The following is a 20,324-nucleotide window of genomic DNA, read 5'->3' as shown; positions in this document are numbered from 1 at the left end:
TTTTATCACATATATGACACATATTAATTTTGTAATGAATGCTATTTATTCCATATCTAAATATTAATTATATGAAACATTATTATAGTGTAGTGTATCTACATTATAATAACAGAACAATAATAACTATAATAGTGTGTACACTTTAGTGTGTCTGGACAATGTTGTGTCAGGAAAATAAAGAAATCACAGGACAGGTTAAATACTTTTGGAGGCTGGCTCCATTTATCATCATCAAAAAACAAACAAACAGATTTTACAGTAATAAGATGAACAAAGAAATGGCACAGACCTATAGAATTATTATACATCAAAGGAGGAATGACGTAAACGAGTAGTTCACTTTTAAAATGAAAGTTCCACCGCTCCTGGAATCCCCTCGCTCCGATGCGGGACAGCAGGTCATCGAACTGGGCGCGGGACAGGCGGAAGTACCATTGAAACAGCCGTCATCCAGGCGCAGCTCCTGGAGCAAGTGATGAAACTCGCCGAACGCCTCCGAAGGGTCTGGTGGACCCAAATACCGCGAAGACGATCCCTACGCCGCTTTTCTGCTCTCCAGAGCAAATACAGAGCGGTGACTCTCTCGATAAATGACGATCAACAACAGACATCTTGTAAATAGATGGCCGCCAACGGGGTTTGAAACTTTGTGCAGTGTTGGGGGTGCTTGCAGGACTGTATGTTTGTAGAGTAATTTACAGCAACTTCAAATGTGGCTCAACCAATCAGAATCAAGGACCAGAATTGCTGTTTTTTACATTTTAGTTGAAACACTTTCCACACTGAGGAGATCTTTAGGCTTCTCTCTATTGTGAATTTTTTTTATGTGCCTACCAAGGTTTTCTTGTAGACTAAAACTCTTTCCACACTGTTTGCACGTGTGAGGCTTCTCTCTAGTGTGAACATTCATGTGGTTGTCAAGGCTTTGTTTTCTACTGAAACTCTTTCCACACTGACAGCATGTATAAGGCTTCTCTCCAGTGTGAACTCTTATGTGCCTATTAAGGCCTCCTTTTCTACTGAAATTCTTTCCACATTGTTTGCATGAGTAAGGCTTCTCTCCAGTGTGAACGTTCATGTGCCTATTAAGGCTTCCTTTTCTACTGAAACTCTTTCCACACTGACAGCATATGTGAGGCTTCTCTCCAGTGTGAACTCTCATGTGCATATAAAGGCTTCCTCTTTGAGTGAAACTCTTTCCACATTGTTTGCATGAGTAAGGCTTCTCTCCAGTGTGAACATTCATGTGCCTATTAAGGCTTTCTTTTCTACTGAAACTCTTTCCACACTGTTGGCAGGTAAAACGGCTCTCTAAAGTGTGAATTCGCCTGTGGGCATAAAGCATTCGTTTTTGATTGAAACTTTTCCCACACAGACGACAGTTGAAGGGTTTCTTTCCAGTGTGAACTTTCATGTGGCAATTAAGTTTAAGCTTTCTTTTGAAACTTTTCCCACACTGTTTGCAGATAAAAGGCTTCTCTCCAGTGTGAATTTGAATGTCTTCTTGTTGATTGAAACTTTTTCCACAATCAAAGCAAGTGAAATAACTCATAGTTTCTGTCTTTTGAGCTCTTTTTTGTTCAGAAGTTTTTTCAGACTGTAAGGAACCAAAAAAATATTCTCCAGTTATGAAATCATAAAGATTCTCAAACTGATCTTTTTCTTCAGTTTCATTCAGTACTTCTCTCTCCTCTTTCAGCGCTGTTAGGTCTAAGGAGGAAAAACAAAGAGATAAAAGTTAATCCCAGTTTAATGACACAAAACAATTAACATCAAAACATGTAGATATGTAATGCAAGTTTGCTAGGTCCTATACCAGGGCGTCCAAACCTGATCCTGGTCGGCCGGTATTCTACAGAGTTTAAGCCGGCCGTTATACAATTAATAAAAAAAAAAACTAGATCATCTAATGACAAAGTTTAGGAAATCTAGATATAGATTGACCTCAATTATTGAAATTTTTATGTAAGAATTCACAGTAATAATTCAACAAATAAATTCAACAAATTTAGAGAGAGATGAGGAAAAAATTAAAAGGGGACAAGATGAAAATCCATCACACAATAATTCCTTCTGACATTTTATTAAAGGTCCCATATTGTCAAAACTGAAATTTCCTGGCTTTCTTCATGATAAATAAGGTCTAGGGGTTATGTAACTACCATATAGGTTTCAAAGCAGTCAACCCACAGTAAATTGCACACAGCCTGCATAAAGTAGCTGTGCCTTTTCACAAGGCGCTGTGACTTGCGTAAAAATGTGACGTCCGATCTACTCAGTCACCGCCTTCAGTCATCACCCCGAGCGCCAACCACCGTCCCACCCTCCTTTTGGCCAACCCCTGACAACATTACGTCCATTCTAATGCTAAGCAACAACAATATGAAAACAAGTCGAGAAAACGCTGTTCAGTCCATGGATGTCAGAAAACTACATTAATACATAGGCTTCCGAACAACGTTAATATAAAAGACCAGTGGAACGTCAGCTTAAGCCTCTTTCATACAGCGATTCTGGAAAATACACTAATAATGTGTCCCATGATTTGTTCAGTAATTGTTTGATTTGGTCCATTCACACAGTTGTTTTCCAGAATCTGTGCAAGCTTTACACACAACCAGTAACATTTGGATGTGAGATATACAGGTCCTTTTAAAAAAATTAGCATATTGTGATAAAGTTCATTATTTTCTGTAATGTACTGATAAACATTAGACTTTAATATATTTTAGATTCATTACACACAACTGAAGTAGTTCAAGCCTTTTATTGTTTTAAATATTGATGATTTTGGCATACAGCTCATGAAAACCCAAAATTCCTATCTCAAAAAATTAGCATATCATGAAAAGGTTCTCTAAATGAGCTATTAACCTAATCATCTGAATCAACTAATTAACTCTAAACAACTGCAAAAGATTCCTGAGGCTTTTAAAAACTCCCAGCCTGGTTCATTACTCAAAACCGCAATCATGGGTAAGACTGCCGACCTGACTGAACGCCATCATTGACACTCTCAAGCAAGAGACACAGAAAGAAATTTCTGAACGAATAGGCTTTTCCCAGAGTGCTGTATCAAGGCACCTCAGTGGGAAGTCTGTGGGAAGGAAAAAGTGTGGCAGAAAACACTGCACAACGAGGTGACCTGACCCTGAGGAAGATTGTGGAGAAGGACCGATTCCAGACCTTGGGGGACCTGCGGAAGCAGTGGACTGAGTCTGGAGTAGAAACATCCAGAGCCACCGTGTACAGGCGCCAGGTCAAGCCACATTTGAACCAGAAACAGCGGCAGAAGCGCCTGACCTGGGCTACAGAGAAGCAGCACTGGACTGTTGCTCAGTGGACCAAAGTATTTTTTTTCAGATGAAAGCAAATTTTGCATGTCATTCGGAAATCAAGGTGCCAGAGTCTGGTGGAAGACTGGGGAGAGAGAAATGCCAAAATGCCTGTGTCCAGTGTCAAGTACTGTAGAAAATACTTTTTCTAAATGCTTTTAAAATTTGTGTTTTGGATGTTCTGTGCTTATGAGAAGACGAAATGTTCTGTGCTTATGAAAAGACAAAGTGTACACTATGTAACAGAATCTGTTTAGTAAAATGTGTGTGTGTAGTTGCGAACTCTCTACATTTATGTCCTTTCTAAAAAACCTTTGTTTACAGGCACGTAGGAGAAAAGAAGCCCTGCAAAAGTAGTAGCAATTTGAAGGTCACTTTAGACTAGACTTTTGGTCACTCTAAGAAGAAGAATGGGATGGGGCTGTATTTTCTTTTCTGTGCAGGAACGGTTGGCGATAACAGGCCCTGATTGGAGGAGAATGGTTGAACGATATCAGGAGGAGAGGCCTGCAGAATCAAGAATATAAATGCATATTTTAGCTTTGTGAGACATTCCTGGACTGCCCAGAATGTCAGATTTGATATTGGCTGTTCTGGAATCCTGAGCTCAGCACTCTTTGACTTTACTATTAAATTGGCTTTAAACTTTGACGCGGACTCGAGCTGTTTTATTTAAAGGGCGAATAAATGAGCTGGGGGAAGTAGGTATTCTTAGATTACCGGCAACTTCCAACAGTACCCACAGTCAGTGATGGTCTGGGGTGCCATGTCAGCTGCTGGTGTTGGTCCACTGTGTTTTATCAAGGGCAGGGTCAATGCAGCTAGCTATCAGGAGATTTTGGAGCTTCATGCTTCCATCTGCTGAAAAGCTTAATGGAGATGAAGATTTCATTTTTCAGCACGACTTGGCACCTGCTCACAGTGCCAAAACCACTGGTAATGGTTTACTGACCATGGTATTACTGTGCTCAATTGGCCTGCTAACTCTCCTGACCTGAACCCCATAGAGAATCTGTGAGATATTGTGAAGAGAATGTTGAGAGACGCAAGACCCAACACTCTGGATGAGCTTAAGGCCGCTATCGAAGCATCCTGGGCCTCCATAACAGCTCAGCAGTGCCACAGGCTGATTGCCTCCATGCCACGCCGCATTGAAGCAGTCCAAGTATTGAGTGCATAATAGGGTTGGGTCGATAGACAATGCCATCGTCCATCGCCAATGGCCAATAGACATCACGATGCTGAGCCGGCATCGCGATCCTCCGCCCCGCCCCCGCAGCGCCCCGCCCCGCCCCCGCCGCAGCAGCAACCCGCTCACGAAAAACACACACTTAATCACTATATAGCCAAATGAAATGCATGTTTTCAATTTCTGCATCTTTACTTATTTTATTATTATTATGAGGAAATAATAACAAGGAAGTTGTTAGTGATCACAATATAAATTACAGTGAACTCCTAACAAATTACATGAAAGTTCGTTGACATTAATAAATGAGGCATACAAAAACAGCAGAAAAAAATCTAAATAATTTTAATTAAATACGATTAAATAAACTACACCAAATATGCCCTTTTCTTGGTTTTATCATAATGAACAGAGCTTGGAACAAAAACAGGAGAATATATATTTTTCCATCGAAATACGAATGTACAATACAAAGCCTAGTATACATTATAAATAACACTTTATCATTCAAATACATTGGGAATATGGAGACACTTGGGTTTGTGCCGAAAAACAGAGGTGCGTGAGCCCAACGCCTGCTATTTTTAGTTTCGCTTTGTTTTAGTTTCTTAACTTTATATATTTTGTTTAATTTCTGTTCTGTTTTGAATACCTCTACATTTAAATCATTCGTTTTGGAGTCAGGGTAACTAACTTATAGCTATGTTTATAGTGTTTATAATGTTAATACATAATATTTCGCCTGATTTGGTATTATTTCTGATATTATCTACCCTTTCTCTCTAAACATTCTGCTGCTCAGTAAATGCGTTTGGAGAGAGTGGGTTAAGCAGTAAGCAAACAATGAGAGCGTTATTGAACTTAAAAAAGCTGACTGGTCAAAAATATGTTAAGAACCAACACACATCCTCCAAATGCATCTATATAAACCCGCGCTTGCTCTCGTCTGCAAGCACGCACTGTCACGATCTAATGCACTTGTTAATGCCGGATCTTTAAAAACAAATACTGGAACGCAAAAATCCAAAATCGGACATTTTCATAAATTAAGCACTGGTGGACACGGTAGGCTACAATTAATTAATTCGTTATGAATAAATTATTTAACAACAACAAGCCCTCACCCCCGCAGACGATGCCATCGTCCATTGCGATGTTTCACATTAGACATCATACGATGCCAAATTGGTCGACATCGCCCAACCCTAGTGCATAACTGAACATAATTATTTGAAGGTTGACCTTTTTTTGTATTAAAAACACTTGTCTTTTATTGGTCGGATGAAATATGCAAATTTTTTTAGATGGGAATTTTGGGTTTTCATGAGCTGTATGCAAAAATCATCAATATTAAAACAATAAAAGGCTTGAACTACTTCAGTTAGTGTGTAATGAATCTAAAATATATAAAAGTATAATGTTTATCAGTACATTACAGAAAATAATGAACTTTATCACAATATGCTATTTTTTTTAAAAAGGACCTGTAATGGGAACCGTACATTTCACTAAACTTAAACTAACCTGACGAACAATCTGTTGACAACTTGTTAAAGAGAGGCTCATGAAAATTAATTAGACGGGCCAAATCTACCTGTTCTTGACAGAGCTCCTAAAAAAGGAGCTGTAAAAATATATTGAGATGGATTTTGGCACTTATACCGCAAATATATATTCTTAAGGACATCAACAACTAAAATAAACCTCAAGCAGTGTGTACAATATGTGACCTTTAAGAGGGCATTGATGTTAGGCAGTCATAAAAGTGGGTGGTTACGCTGACCTTTTAAATTTAAAACACCCTAAAGGATGCAAAATGGTGGAAAAATGGTTATAAATCACTAAATTATGAATGTTTTAGTCAAAAACATTACTAATATTGTAATAATATTTTGGAAACAATATAAAAAATAAATTAATAAATAATAATAATAATAATAAAAAATTCTGCACTGAATTTAACCCATCCAAGTGCACACACCCCGTGGACTGGGGAGCAGTTGGGGGTTCAGTGCCTTGTTCAAGGGACTCAGCTCAGTCCTGGTATTGAGGATGGAGAGAGCGCTGTACATTCACTCTGCTCACCTACAATCCCTGCCTGACCTGAGACTTGAACCCGCAACCTTTGGGTTACAAGTCCGACTCTCTAACCATTAGGCCACGGCTGCCCCAAATACAATGATTTAAAGCTTATTGTAAAAGATTCTATGTTTATAATGATATTAAACGCTTAATTATAGCCTCAGGATTGCCTAAAAAAATAATAATAAAAAAATAAAATAAAATGATGGTCATTGGATTTCTATTGTTTTAAAGACTGAAAGTAGCTGAATTTGAAAACCATATCTCTAGGCTAATTTGAAAAAGGATATTGTAAGCTTTCTATTAATATTAAAAGCTTACATTTAGCCCATGAGATTGCACTGGAAAACATTCTTGACCTCTCAATTTCTGGCACCATTCAATCAATGGTACCAATAATAGGCTTTAATTTGATTTAAAATATATTTATTTAGGTTTTAGTTTGGTCAAAGGGTTGTATTTTGCACAAAAAAATGAGTGATTTACATTGTGTTAAGCAAGAAGAAAAATTAGCAGCAATGAGGACAGTGGGGTGGAGGACCATGGTGGCAGTAGTGTAAGTACTAATAGAAAATAAATAAAATCCTTCATAATGTAAAGAGTTCCAGTAAACACAGATGTACTCATTTAATTTGTAATGTATTTATTTAGTTTTTTACTACAAATATTATTATTTGTAGTAAAATCGAACAATATTGACAGTATTGTGTTTAAAATGTAGGCTACATTTAAAATGTTAAATGTTAACTTAATATTACCTTTATAACTTTCATAAAATCAACATTTGTAGTTGTTTGGATATTCAGGGAAAATTGCATTCTTGCTCGTATTTTAAACATGAAAATCAATAACCCGCACAGCATGTTTCTGTATCGAAGAGTTTCTTAAATCGATCTTTATGTACAGTCAATATGTGTTCTTCATGCTATTAGGTGCTACAAATCTACTTTAGAGACACAATGAACAGCAGCATGATTTGCTAAAGCAGCACTCTGTGGGCATTCAATCAAACGTACGCTGCTGGTGTGGATGCAGTCGGTTTTCACGGCAAAAATTAGTTAACTTGATGTCATTTTATCGTTTACCCAAATTTAACAGTTTTTATACTAAAAAGTAAAATTTTTTTGTTTTGTTTTGATCTTACTTTAAAAATGTGGGGTACAGTTAAATGAACCAGTTTTAGAACCACTGGTTTATACCGTTCTCATGGTAAAATACAGTACCTTCTTAATAAGTATGACCTACTGCTCCACTCTGATGCCTCCTAAATAGCGGTCATCTTTTTATTTACTTGATTATATTAATGTTATTTAAATTATCTCTCTCTTTATCTATGTATTTTTCCATGAAAAAGTATCATCTGTTCCTTTTGTATAGTCTCAGTGAGCTTTTATGAGGTTTTACACATGCGCAGTAAGGCCAATTTAACATTTTCTGACATTTCAGTGTGAATGAGAAAGTTTTGAAAAATGCTTGATAGAGAAAATTTTAAAACAAACACTTTTCAATTGTATGCAGATTGATTTAGATGTAGCCTTAGTGTCCTCTGGCTGTTTGATTTGCTTACCAAATACTTTAAATGAACAAATGTAGACAGCATGCGGTAGCCAATATGACTACTCACATTTCAAGGTTTGCTTTTGCACAAAATAAATAATTTTCTTACTTTTGCATAATTAGCCCAAAGTGCTAGAAATAAATGGTTTTAATATTAGAAGTAAATATATTGGGTTTAATGTTACAGAAATATTATATAGATATATATTGTTTAGGCTAATTCCATATTATTGTTAAAATCTTAATGTATGATGTCACTTGAAGGAAGTGTTAGTATTTGTCATGTGATCTCAACACTTCTGTCCAATGTCTCAATATTTCTACACCTGTGTGACATTATTCATATTCATTTCAGCTTTAAGAATGAAAGCCAACCTGTTTGTTCCTCAGTATCTTCATGTTTGACTCTGAATGCTTCAATCTTCATGTCTTCATTCTCCTCCTTAATAAACACCATCGTTGTTTGTTCCTCAGTATCTTCTTGTTTAACTCTGAATGTTTCTTCCATCTTCATGTCTTCACTCTCCTCTTTAATAAACGCCATCTTTATAATAGTGTCATGTAGATCTCAGTTGCTCCACAACTTTCTCTCTGTTTGAACACTTTGTCCTGTTTAAGATGCGAACAATTAACAGAAAGAAAATCAATGCAAACTAAATCTCTGGGTGCGCGGCGCAGGTCTGTGACGTCACAGCACCGGCTCAAAATAGAAGTGCTCGTTTCTCAATACCAAGTTCGCAAAGTCGGAACTTTTCTTGCAAGTTCACAGAACAGGAGCACACAAGTCCGGTAATCCTGCAATTGGAACAGCAGCATACTAGATAGCGTCGCTCAACATGCTTACTAAAATGAACTTAACTGTATGTTTTTATTTTTTTATTTTATTGTATTAATCATGTTACCTTGTACCTAATATGATATTAAACAACTGCCTCTTCTGTGGTTCAGGGATCATTTCACTACTCTGATTATATTTACATCGTTTTAAAATAAAATAAAATAAAATAAAATGTGAAACGACGGTCTGTTTTGTTTTTTGTTTTTTTAAATAGCGGAAAAAAAACGTTGGGAAGTTGATGGATGTTGTGAGGAAAAAATAGACACTAGACAAAAGAAAAGTGAAACAAGTAAATTAATTAATGAATTAATCAATCAAATGGTTTGACAGTTTGGGATTGCCATTGCAGTTGGTATACTTTACCGAGATGCTGAAGAGGAGGCTGCCGAACTGAAGAGAAGAGTACTTCAAAGAAGAGCCAGGATGCAGAAAAGACGTGCCTCTCTTTGTACCTTTGTCTAATTATTGTTTCTTCATTATTTCATATATCTAAATAAGAAGTAATAATGTTTGAATATATTATATTCTTATTAAATAACATTTCTAAGAGGTATCTAATATATATATATAAATATATAAGATACCTCTTAGATGTTCAAACAGTGAATTTACACTGTTAAAGTGACTGACAACAAATATTCTTATTTATAACAGTGTAAATTCACTGTTTGAACATTAACACTGCACATAAAGGTAAGTAACTGAAATAATGATTAAATTAAAATGTGCTGTGCTTAAAAGTTAAATACTGTACTGTAGTTAAACAAGTTTTACTCAAGTAAAGATCAAGGTTTTAAGCCTATCCTAGACTCAAATGTAAATATGAGCTGTTTCAGCTGAAAGAAAAAATATATCAGTGCCTTTTTTTTCTCAAGATGCATACCAGTAAAACATTTTTTTTTCTAAGCATATCTATAAAAACATGAATGTTCTAACTGAACTATGAACTAATCCAGGCTTAGTCCACGCCCTTTCTGTGAAACCAGGCCATAGTGTTTCAACATTAATTTATTTTCAATTTAGTGATACCTCTGCATACCAATAGCCGGAGTACCACTAGTGGTACTTATCCACACTGATATAGAATACAACTTTTAGACTCTGGGACGCCATTCATTATCAATAAATGAAGCAACAAGCAACAGTAAAAACATTCTTAATTTATATATTATCTGTATATCTTTACAGGAACAAAGTCCCACACAAAGGTATTCACAAGTCAATGACCAAGTACCTATCCTGGTTAAGTTTTTTTCTGGAGAGGATTTAAAACCAGCCTTCAGGCTCTCCAAGAAAAGCATCAACATGCTAATCCGGATGCTGCCCCGTCAAAAAGCCCATGGATGGAGCCATGAAATTGAAGTGCTGGTAACAGTTTATTGGCTGGCCTGTGGAGCGTCCTACAGGGTCACTTCAGACACCTTCAGCTCGCCACTTGCAACAGTCTGTAGGACTGTTCACAATGTTGTGGAAGAGATGATGACAATCCTCCACAAAGGTATTCACTTTCAAAAGGCAGAAGAGATGGAGGAGGTGGGGGCCAGCTTTGCTCGCCTTGCTGGCCACGAGGCATTTCGCTGTCGCTGGTGCCATCGACGGGTGCCACGTCAGGATTCTTCCTCCTGCAGAGCCACAAAAAAAGTGTTATATAAACAGAAAGCTTTTTCCTTCCATCATTCTTCAGGGCACCTGTGATGCCAAGGGTGCATTTATAGATGTGTACATTGGCAATCCAGGATCTGTTCATGATGCCCTTGTCCTGCGCAGATCACCCATGTATCAACAGGCTCTGTATCCACCAGCTGGACACTGTCTCTTAGGAGACGGTGGATACCCATGCCTGCAGCGTCCCATTGCAATTATGACCCGTACCGCCAGCCTGTCGCAGGTATGATGACTCATTTTGTCTCAGACACACACACACACACACACACACACACACACACACACACACACACACACACACACACACAAACATAATATACCAAAGATTGTTACTATTTTAACTTTGTAATACACCACACCTTTTCTACACATTTTCTGATTAACAGGCCAGGTTGAACCCCGATACAACAGGCATCACGCTCTGGCTAGAAACATCATTGAGCGCTCCTTCGGGATGTTAAAGACATGCTGGCGTGCCATTTTCTTGAGAGCCTTGGAGATCAGGCCACTGTTTGCCCCAAAGGTGATTGCTGCCTGCTGCATCCTCCACAACATTTGCATGATAGGAGGTGATCTCCTGGATGAGGAAAGCCATGGACAAGACGGCAGCGAGGATGACGTGGAGAACAAACCAGTGGATGAAAGGGACCTATCATATTCTGATTTTTTGCACCCTCAGATTCCAGGTTTTCAAACACCAGATATTGTCCTATCCTAACATACATCAATGGAAAGCTTATTTATTCAGCTTTCAGATGATGCATAAATCTCAATTTTGAAAAATTTGAAAAAATGGTTTTGTGAACCAGGGTCACATTTGTTAATTAAACAGTTTGGGGGCACCAGACTTCTTTAGTATGAAAAAATTTATATTAGAAATCAGTGGTACCTCAGAACTGTTTGGTTACAAATATTCTTAACAATATCTTCCTGGGTAGAGCAAAAAAAAAATGTATACAGGTATGGAACAACTTGCGGGGGAGTAAAGAACATAATTTTAATTTTAGGGTGAACTATTCTTTTTATCATCTCAAAATAAACTATGCAAGATAAAATGTAATGGCCTATGCATCCATGATAACTTTCATATAAGACCACTTAGTCTTTACACAAATCTTGGTATGGGTCTTTCGGTAACAGAAGCAGAGGAACAGGCAGATTACCTTGTATTTGTCTTTCAGATTGCTCCATTTCGTCTTGGCCTGTTTGGCCGTTATGGCCAAACCAGAAGTGGAAACAAAGTGCCAAGACAAAATAAAAATAGAGATTGACATGATATAAACCTTCAGACATGCAGGGAATGATACAAGCAATCAAAATCAATACTCACTCCCATCCACTTTTGCAGGAGTTGCACCTCCCTGTGAAAAGACTGAGAAGAATTTTTATTATATTCTGACATCGCGATTCAATTGAAGATTATTCGATCTGTGTTTGTCACACAATAAAATGTTTACATGGTCAGATTCTTGAGAATGAGCACTTTCTTGTGATAAATGACTTGTCTGTTTTGTGAAAAATATAAGAAAAACACATTCTTTGTAATAATTCTTCACAATCATTAGGCGGAAATTTGTGTGGAACAACATAAATTCTAAGCATCATTTTACTACTTTATGTATCAAGTTATGGTATTCCTCGTAAAGAGGAGACTCTAAGCTTTCAAATGAGATCACATATGGGCTGATACTATATGAGGAAGGTCATGTAAATGAAGCATCAACATTTTGAAACAATTTTGTTTCAAATGAGTTTAAGAGGTTTAAAAAAAAACAAGTTTTAAGCAACCATTATAGTGGTCAGTGTTCGCATTAGTTGGGCTCCTGACCCTTAAATCTTCAATATTATTATTATAGTCTTGTTTGGCTGCTGTATTTGAGTTAAAACAGCCAGACATAAGCTCATGTCATCAGGTGATGATTATGTTTTAACATATTCATTGTTTGACGTGAATCACCTAGTGTCTAATCTCTTTAGTTTTTTTTTCCCCTGTTGTAATAGCCGTGACTAGTGATGGGTCATTTTTGAACGATTTGTTCATTTTGAACGAATCATTATGTTACTCGAGAAGAACGAGTCGTCTCGGGGAATGATTCGTTCAGTCGCCCATGCGCAATTGCGCAACTATGAACGAAGGACTCAAACCCGAAGGCTCGAGAGATGAACTAATCAATTCTGTTTCCGGCTCCAGCAGTATAGGTTAAGCGTATGGGGCTGTCACGTGATGAACGAACGACTCGGACCCGATGACTCGAGAGATGAACTAATCAATTCTGTTTCCGGCTCCAGCAGTATAGGTTAAGGTTATGGGGCTGTCACGTGATGAACGAATGACTCGGACCCGAAGACTCGAGAGATGAACTAATCAACTCTGTTTCCGGCTCCAGCAGCATAGGTTAAGCGTATGGGGTTGTCACGTGATGAACGAACGACTCAGACCCGAAGACTCGAGAGATGAACTAATCAATTCTGTTTCCGGCTCCAGCAGTATAGGTTAAGGTTATGGGGCTGTCACGTGATGAACGAACGACTCGGACCCGAAGACTCGAGAGATGAACTAATCAATTCTGTTTCCGGCTCCAGCAGTATAGGTTAAGGTTATGGGGCTGTCACATGATGAACGAACGACTCGGACCCGAAGACTCGAGAGATGAACTAATCAACTCTGTTTCCGGCTCCAGCAGCATAGGTTAAGCGTATGGGGTTGTCACGTGATGAACGAACGACTCGGACCCGAAGACTCGAGAGATGAAATAATCAATTCTGTTTCCGGCTCCAGCAGTATAGGTTAAGCGTATGGGGTTGTCACGTGATGAACGAACGACTCGGACCTGAAGACTCGAGAGATGAACTAATCAACTCTGTTTCCGGCTCCAGCAACATAGGTTAAGCGTATGGGGTTGTCACGTGATGAACGAACGACTCAGACCCGAAGACTCGAGAGATGAACTAATCAACTCTGTTTCCGGCTCCAGCAGCATAGGTTAAGCGTATGGGGTTGTCACGTGATGAACGAACGACTCAGACCCGAAGACTCGAGAGATGAACTAATCAATTCTGTTTCCGGCTCCAGCAGTATAGGTTAAGGTTATGGGGCTGTCACGTGATGAACGAACGACTCGGACCCGAAGACTCGAGAGATGAACTAATCAATTCTGTTTCCGGCTCCAGCAGTATAGGTTAAGCGTATGGGGTTGTCACGTGATGAACGAACGACTCGGACCCGAAGACTCGAGAGATGAACTAATCAATTCTGTTTCCGGCTCCAGCAGTATAGGTTAAGCGTATGGGGTTGTCACGTGATGAACGAACGACTCTGACCCAAAGACTCGAGAGATGAACTAATCAATTCTCTTTCCGGCTCAGACTGCGTTAGTTAAGCTTATATAGGTTTGTCACGTAATGAACGAACGACTCGAACCCGGACAGATAGAAGTGAGGGAGCTAATCATGAAGACCCAGGTAAACAATGCATAAATCATTTGTTTCTAATAGCTTATAGTTTTGTCTTGTTTTTAGTGTGATCAAAGTTATATAAACGTGTATGAGCATTACATGTCAAGTAAAACGTAGCTTTTTAATTATATTTTGGTAAAATGAACGAAATGACTTGAAAAAAGATTTGTTCATTTTGCTGAACGAGACTTAAAGATCCGAGACGGTAAAATGATCCGAACTTCCCATCACTAGCCGTGACAACGCACAGAAGATCCAGTGCTTCCTATACATTTTGGAAAGATTTTTTTACGACCTGTTTAAATATTAAAAAAAAGTGTTTCACAAAGGCACACATAGACATCAAGAACCAGCCCATGAATCTCAACTATGGTGACAAAGGCATATTCAGGTAAACAGATCAACTCTCATCATTTATTCATGCCGCAATGCATGATGGGAGTCATGGATGAGTTCTGATTGGCTACAACACGCTTTTTGATGGTCACCATTGTTGTGATGCTCACGCTGATTCTTCATGTCTGTGTGTCTACATTAAAATAAACTCTTTTTTCATCATCTGTCTGATTATGCCAAAACTGGTTGTTCTTTTGTTCACAGTTTCTTGTAGTCTGTAAGGAAATCATATGTCAAATACTCAAGTCACTATATGATGATTACGTCAAACACAGTCAATGCCACCTGATGACTTCTGCTCTTGGCTTGTCTGGCTGTTATAACTCAGTAATTGCAGCAAAACAAGACCTAATGTTGAAGATTTAAAGGTCCACTGAAGTGCCTTGAAACACGCAGCGTTATTCTATGTGGTGACATACTTTTAACTGAAACAAAAACATCGCCCAGCCCCGTCCGCTAATTTTGAATACCCAATAGCGTTCCATTAATATCTGCTCGGGCCAGAGCCTTTGAGCTCGGTAAAGCCGCATTTGTAAGCTTATGACAGCCACAGACTAATAAATTACCCCACAGATTCAATATGAAACTCTTGCTAAAACGAAATAGTGATCATAATCATGCTGAGGCTGTGTAGTTTAATACATCCCTGTCACACGGACGGACTGAGACGTGCAGATCCATTTGCAGCATTTTATTCAGGCAAACAAACACAAAGGGGCAGGCAGAAATCGTGGTCAAATACAGGCAGAAGGTCGGGGCTGGCAGCGAGAATCAAACACGGGAGGGAGTCCAGGAATCAAACACGGGAAAACAAACACGGGAAGAAACGCTCAGAAATGCAGCTGTGTGTGTGAGTGGCATATAAGCTGTCCGTGTGATGAGCTGCAGGTGTGTGTGTGTGATGAGCTGCAGGTGTGAGCAGTGATCAGTGCAGTGAGAAACAGGGAGCAGGTGAATGCAGTTATTAGTGCAGTGGCTTGTGGGGAATGAAGTCCATGATGTGTAGTGCAAGAGTTAATGACAGGACGACTCAATTCGTGACAGAGCCCCCCCCGGGCAGACAGGAATCTCAGGACGGCTGGGCGAAACCAGCGGAGGCTGGGCTGAACCAGCGGAGGCTCTGGAAGACTGGGCGGAACCAGCAGAGGCTCTGGAAGGCCGGGCTGAACCAGCGGAGGCTCTGGAATGCCAGGCTGAACCAGCGGAGTCTCTGGAAGGCCTGGCTGAACCAGCGGAGGCTCTGGAAGGCCGGGCTGAACCAGCGGAGGCACTGGAAGGCCAGGCTGAACCAGCGGAGGTTCTGGAAGGCTGGGCTGAACCAGCGGAGGTTCTGGAAGGCAGGGCTGAACCAGCGGAGGCTCTGGACGGCTGGACGGGAGACCAGCTGCTCGAGCCGACAACAGCGGTGGGTCCTCCACGCTAGACACCAACCACCTTGAGACAGAATGGACCTGATGAAGTGCAGATGTAGCAACCATCTTGGCGACAGGCTCTGGCGTGGCGACCATCTTGGCGACAGGCTCTGGCGTGGCGGCCATCTTGGCGACAGGCCCCGGCGTGGCAGCCATCTAGTGAGCGGACTCTGGAAGGGCGGCCATCTTGTGAACAGGCTCTGGAAGGGCAGCCATCTCGTGCAGTGACTCTGGACTGTGTTTACGTGTGTGTGTGTGTGTGTGTGTGTGTGTGTGTGTGTGTGTGTGTGTGTGTGCTATTTGCATAGCGTTTGAAAGCTATTTCACTAATATTTCATATAAGTTCTACCCTCCATCTACCTCCATCCCTCCACCCCCCATCTCCACCGATTTTTCCTTACCTTTTTCTAGATCGAGACTGTTAAGGAAGCAGACTGACAAGACAGGTAAGTGAAAACGTAATAAGGTTTATTGATTTGCAGCAGAGCAATGTAGAAGATGACGTGCAGAACCAGGTAAGTGAACTGTCCAGAAGTTAGATGTAGAATGGATGTTAGACGGATGGCTGAAGTAGTACTTTTCCCTCTTTGCAGGAACGAAGATCGGAGGATGTCGAAGGAAGGACTGGATGCAGACTTATGGCACACACACACACACTGGAGGCGGTGATCTGCTGGCGAGACAGACTGGACTGGGAATAGATGACAAGACAGGTAAGTAGTCACAGGTAAGTATTCAGAGTAAACTCGAGAACTTGGATGGAGTCCTGAGTGAGTCCGCTTTTGGATTAACGAGCCCGGACAATGGTGACTGTGTGTGGTGTGCTTATATGGGTGCCGTGATGATTGCGTGCAGGTGTGACTGATTAGTATTCAGGTGAGAGCGATCTTTGGGTGAGTGAGGTGGAAGAACCTGGCCAATCCGTGACAGAGACTGCCAATTACCATACTGCTGGCGAGTGTGATATCGTGGTCCATGAACTTCACTGGCAGATGAGGATGGCATCGTTTGCCTGTTATTGATGCTTTGTACGCCAGAAGTCGATGGCCTAAACAAAGTATGCAATTCAGACTCTGTTTCTGACTGCAGTTGACCGGAAGGCGATACATTAGATTCAACTGAATTAGCAATTGATCCTATAATAGTGGGCGAAGCAAGAACATTTAGCAAAATGCTAATTGCTTCAGTTGTAGCACAATCCCTATCCATCATTGCAACCGCAGCAAATAGGCAGGTTACCTCTAGTTACGCTCAAAATCCACGCACATCCACGCATTTTGTTCATAGGTGTATATGCAAGGATCAAGATTGTATGTACATGCAAGTATGTATAGGTGTGTCTGCATGCAGCGAGTTTATATAGTTATATAGTTTTTTGTTGTTGTAGGTGTATATGCATGGATCGAGTTCAAATGTATAAGCGTGTGTGTCTGGGTGTATGCTCGTCTCAAGTTTGTGTATATGCAAGTTATTCACAAGTGTTTATGCATTCTTTACTAACATAAGATGTATTGGTGTGGATTTCATATATATATATATATATATATATATATATATTTGAACATCCAATAGTATACATGTATATGTGAGTAAATTATAGGTGTATATGCATGTGTTTTGTGTATGTATTGATAAGCAAAGTTTGATTTAAATCCTACGTGGCGCCTCATAGACCCATTATTGATGACTGAGTATAAAAACTCACAATAATTAAGCACTAAATTAGCATTTAAGAATGATTTAATGTTACACTGAAAACTTTACCATCAAAGGAATAAATTCAACTTTAAAATACATTAAAATAGAAAACAGCTGTTGTAATTAAATAAATTAAAAACTATTTATATTGTATTTAATTCTAATAATAATTATAGTATAAATATTACTGTTTTACTGTATTTTTGATTAAATAAATGCAGCCTTGGTGAACATAAATGTCTTTCCTCTTGGAGTCACGATTGGTCAGCAGCTGAACCCACAGTCTGATTTTTGAGTCTTCAAAAATTACCCAAAGATAAATAAATAAATCTAATTTATTTATTCAATAAAAATGATAAATCAGCAACATTATATGACAGGTGATAATTTTTATTTATTTTATTCAACACATCATGTAACATTTCAAACAGTACATCAATTACTGTTATGACAAATATAATGACTTAGAAATATGGCATACATAAAAATAAAATAATAACATAAATAAATACATAAAGTGTGCCATTCCTATAAGATCAAATTTCCTGCTGTATTGCAGTGACAGATAAAAGAAAAAATAATACGCATAAAACTAAAATCTAAAAAATGTAAAAGTACACTGCAAAAAACTAAAAACGAAAGTTTTCAGAATAGCAAACAATGATCACAGATCAAAAAATAATAAGTGTACATCAAAAATGTATTAAATGTAATGTTTCTTACTCTCAGTGCTCTCAGACAATTTTTGCTCATATTTCGATTTATTCGTATGCTTATGCTGTTTTCACTAGGCTTTTGTTTCCAGGTTTTGCACTTGCTTTTCCAAATGTGGCGCTTAGAGTTTGATGTAAATCAGGGCAGGGCTTAAGCGTCATCACTGGTCCACCAGTTCTAGATTGACAGCTCCTCCTCGAGCCAATCAGTCGAAGAGGGGCGTCAACGTCACTCCTCGCGCCTCATCAGCTGCTGATGCTCGCTGTTCACTTGCAGGTGAAAATGGCCATCCGTCAGCCGGGGACATCTTTCCATGCAGCACACTGTGTCTGTCTGTCTGTCACTGATGTACGTCTGCCTGGCCATCCATTAACATTAAACCAAACTATCCTAGCCATAACCGTCGCCATTATCTTCACCATCTTTAGTCTACGTTCACATCGTGAAAGGGAGCAGCCGGTCGGCCATATTGGCGCCACTGAACGTAAACAATACCATTGAACCAAATGAAACTCACATATTTCCCTAATTATTGCTGCTGAAAATGGTCTATTATTGTAATGTTTTAGGCTGTGCTAATCGGTCGGACCGGGAAAAACATTTGGAGTACTATAGACTGACAAAATTTAAAAAACTGTCTGAGGAACAAAAGGTGTTTGTGGTTGAAACTGAACTAGAATTTCTCGGACAAAAAAACTTGATAACATTCACGTTTGTTCGTATCATTTCCAGTCTAGGAGTTAAAATATTAGTCGAATATCTTAATTAAAGGGGTTTGAAATAGAACATGCTCTCATGTTTGGTTCAAAAAACGCATTATTTTTGACATAATTTACATTATTACAATACCTTTCTCCCAAACCTGGCACAAATGCCTGGATTAGTTCTGTTTTTGATGAAGGCCCGACACAGTACTGCTACGTCTCACATCACACACTGACTCAAATTCAAAAAGTGAAAAAGCATGATTAACCCTTTCATACTACGTATCTTAACTTTAGTCCGTCAAAATATTGTGCCCTTTCCTGCTCACTAAGTCCATCTCTCTGTGATTTAGCTGCTTCCACATGATTTTGTGTGGTTTAGACAGCATAAATTAGCAGAACAACCTATTTAGTAGTATGTTAACTACTTGCAATCCATGCTGTTGTTTACATCCAATATCACCAATATGGCCGCGCATCCGGTTAACTGACCAAATCGTGACATAAATTCAAACCCACTATTGAATAATACACTTTATTCCTCACTAAATGAATCGGCCATTTAAATCAATAATTTAATTAAATGTCTTACTCTAAAAATAATAACTTGCTGCCACTTACTGGCTGTTTTACTTACTGACTTACTCATATACTCACTGTATTCAAACTTTATATATTTAAAACATCTATATAATAGTTATAAGTAATTACATATGTAGCTATGTAAACAAATAAATCATTGTGTTTATCAAATGCACGTGCCTCTGTAACTGCTTCTGTGTAAAACTATAGACCAATTTAGAGTAGACCTCACAGTTAAGTCACTTGCAGCTGCGCACATAGTGGTTGCAGAAAAACACCGGAAAAAAATATGTATTTCTGTGCCTTTTGACGTCAAAATCTGAATGCAAATCATTTTTATACAACACTGTCATCAAAGACGCCATTTGAAGCTAAACGCAGATGTTTAAACAGACATACTATGGATGAAAACTGCTTACTTTACTTTTAAACCAAAAAATTTGATTTAAACAATAGGTCTATATAATATTCACATGTTGTTAACAGGGGGCATATTGTATTAGCCTTACAGTTACAGCATGAAATATTATTTAAACCTATTACTATTAACATTTTTAAATAACATTTATTTTAATCTTACAATTCAGCCTTTTTTTTGCAAACGCAAGTTTATATCTACTAATTCGGACTTTATAACTTGATTTAACTAAAAAAAATAGTGAGTTTTCTGCTGCCAGATGGGCTCTACCCATA

At 38.8% G+C, this 20,324-nt stretch overlaps 1 protein-coding gene across 1 annotated transcript; it reads right to left on the bottom strand.

Annotated features, from left to right (window-relative positions):
• Positions 1 to 296: 296 nt before the first annotated feature.
• Positions 297 to 8,750, bottom strand: LOC141325847 (uncharacterized). The gene is made up of 2 exons (XM_073834579.1): positions 8,542 to 8,750; positions 297 to 1,713 (listed from the first exon to the last, which is right to left on the bottom strand). The coding sequence occupies exons 1-2, from the start codon at positions 8,708 to 8,710 to the stop codon at positions 758 to 760; spliced, it is 1,125 nt and encodes a 374-aa protein (XP_073690680.1). The 5' UTR covers positions 8,711 to 8,750; the 3' UTR covers positions 297 to 757.
• Between the last annotated feature and the right edge of the window lie 11,574 nt (positions 8,751 to 20,324).

The sequence above is a fragment of the Garra rufa genome, chromosome 1 (genome assembly GCF_049309525.1).
Source record: "Garra rufa chromosome 1, GarRuf1.0, whole genome shotgun sequence".
In the NCBI taxonomy this organism is placed as follows: Eukaryota; Metazoa; Chordata; class Actinopteri; order Cypriniformes; family Cyprinidae; genus Garra; species Garra rufa.
The sequence above is the reverse complement of the archived record's forward strand: the minus strand, read 5'-3'. Positions and strand labels throughout refer to the sequence as shown.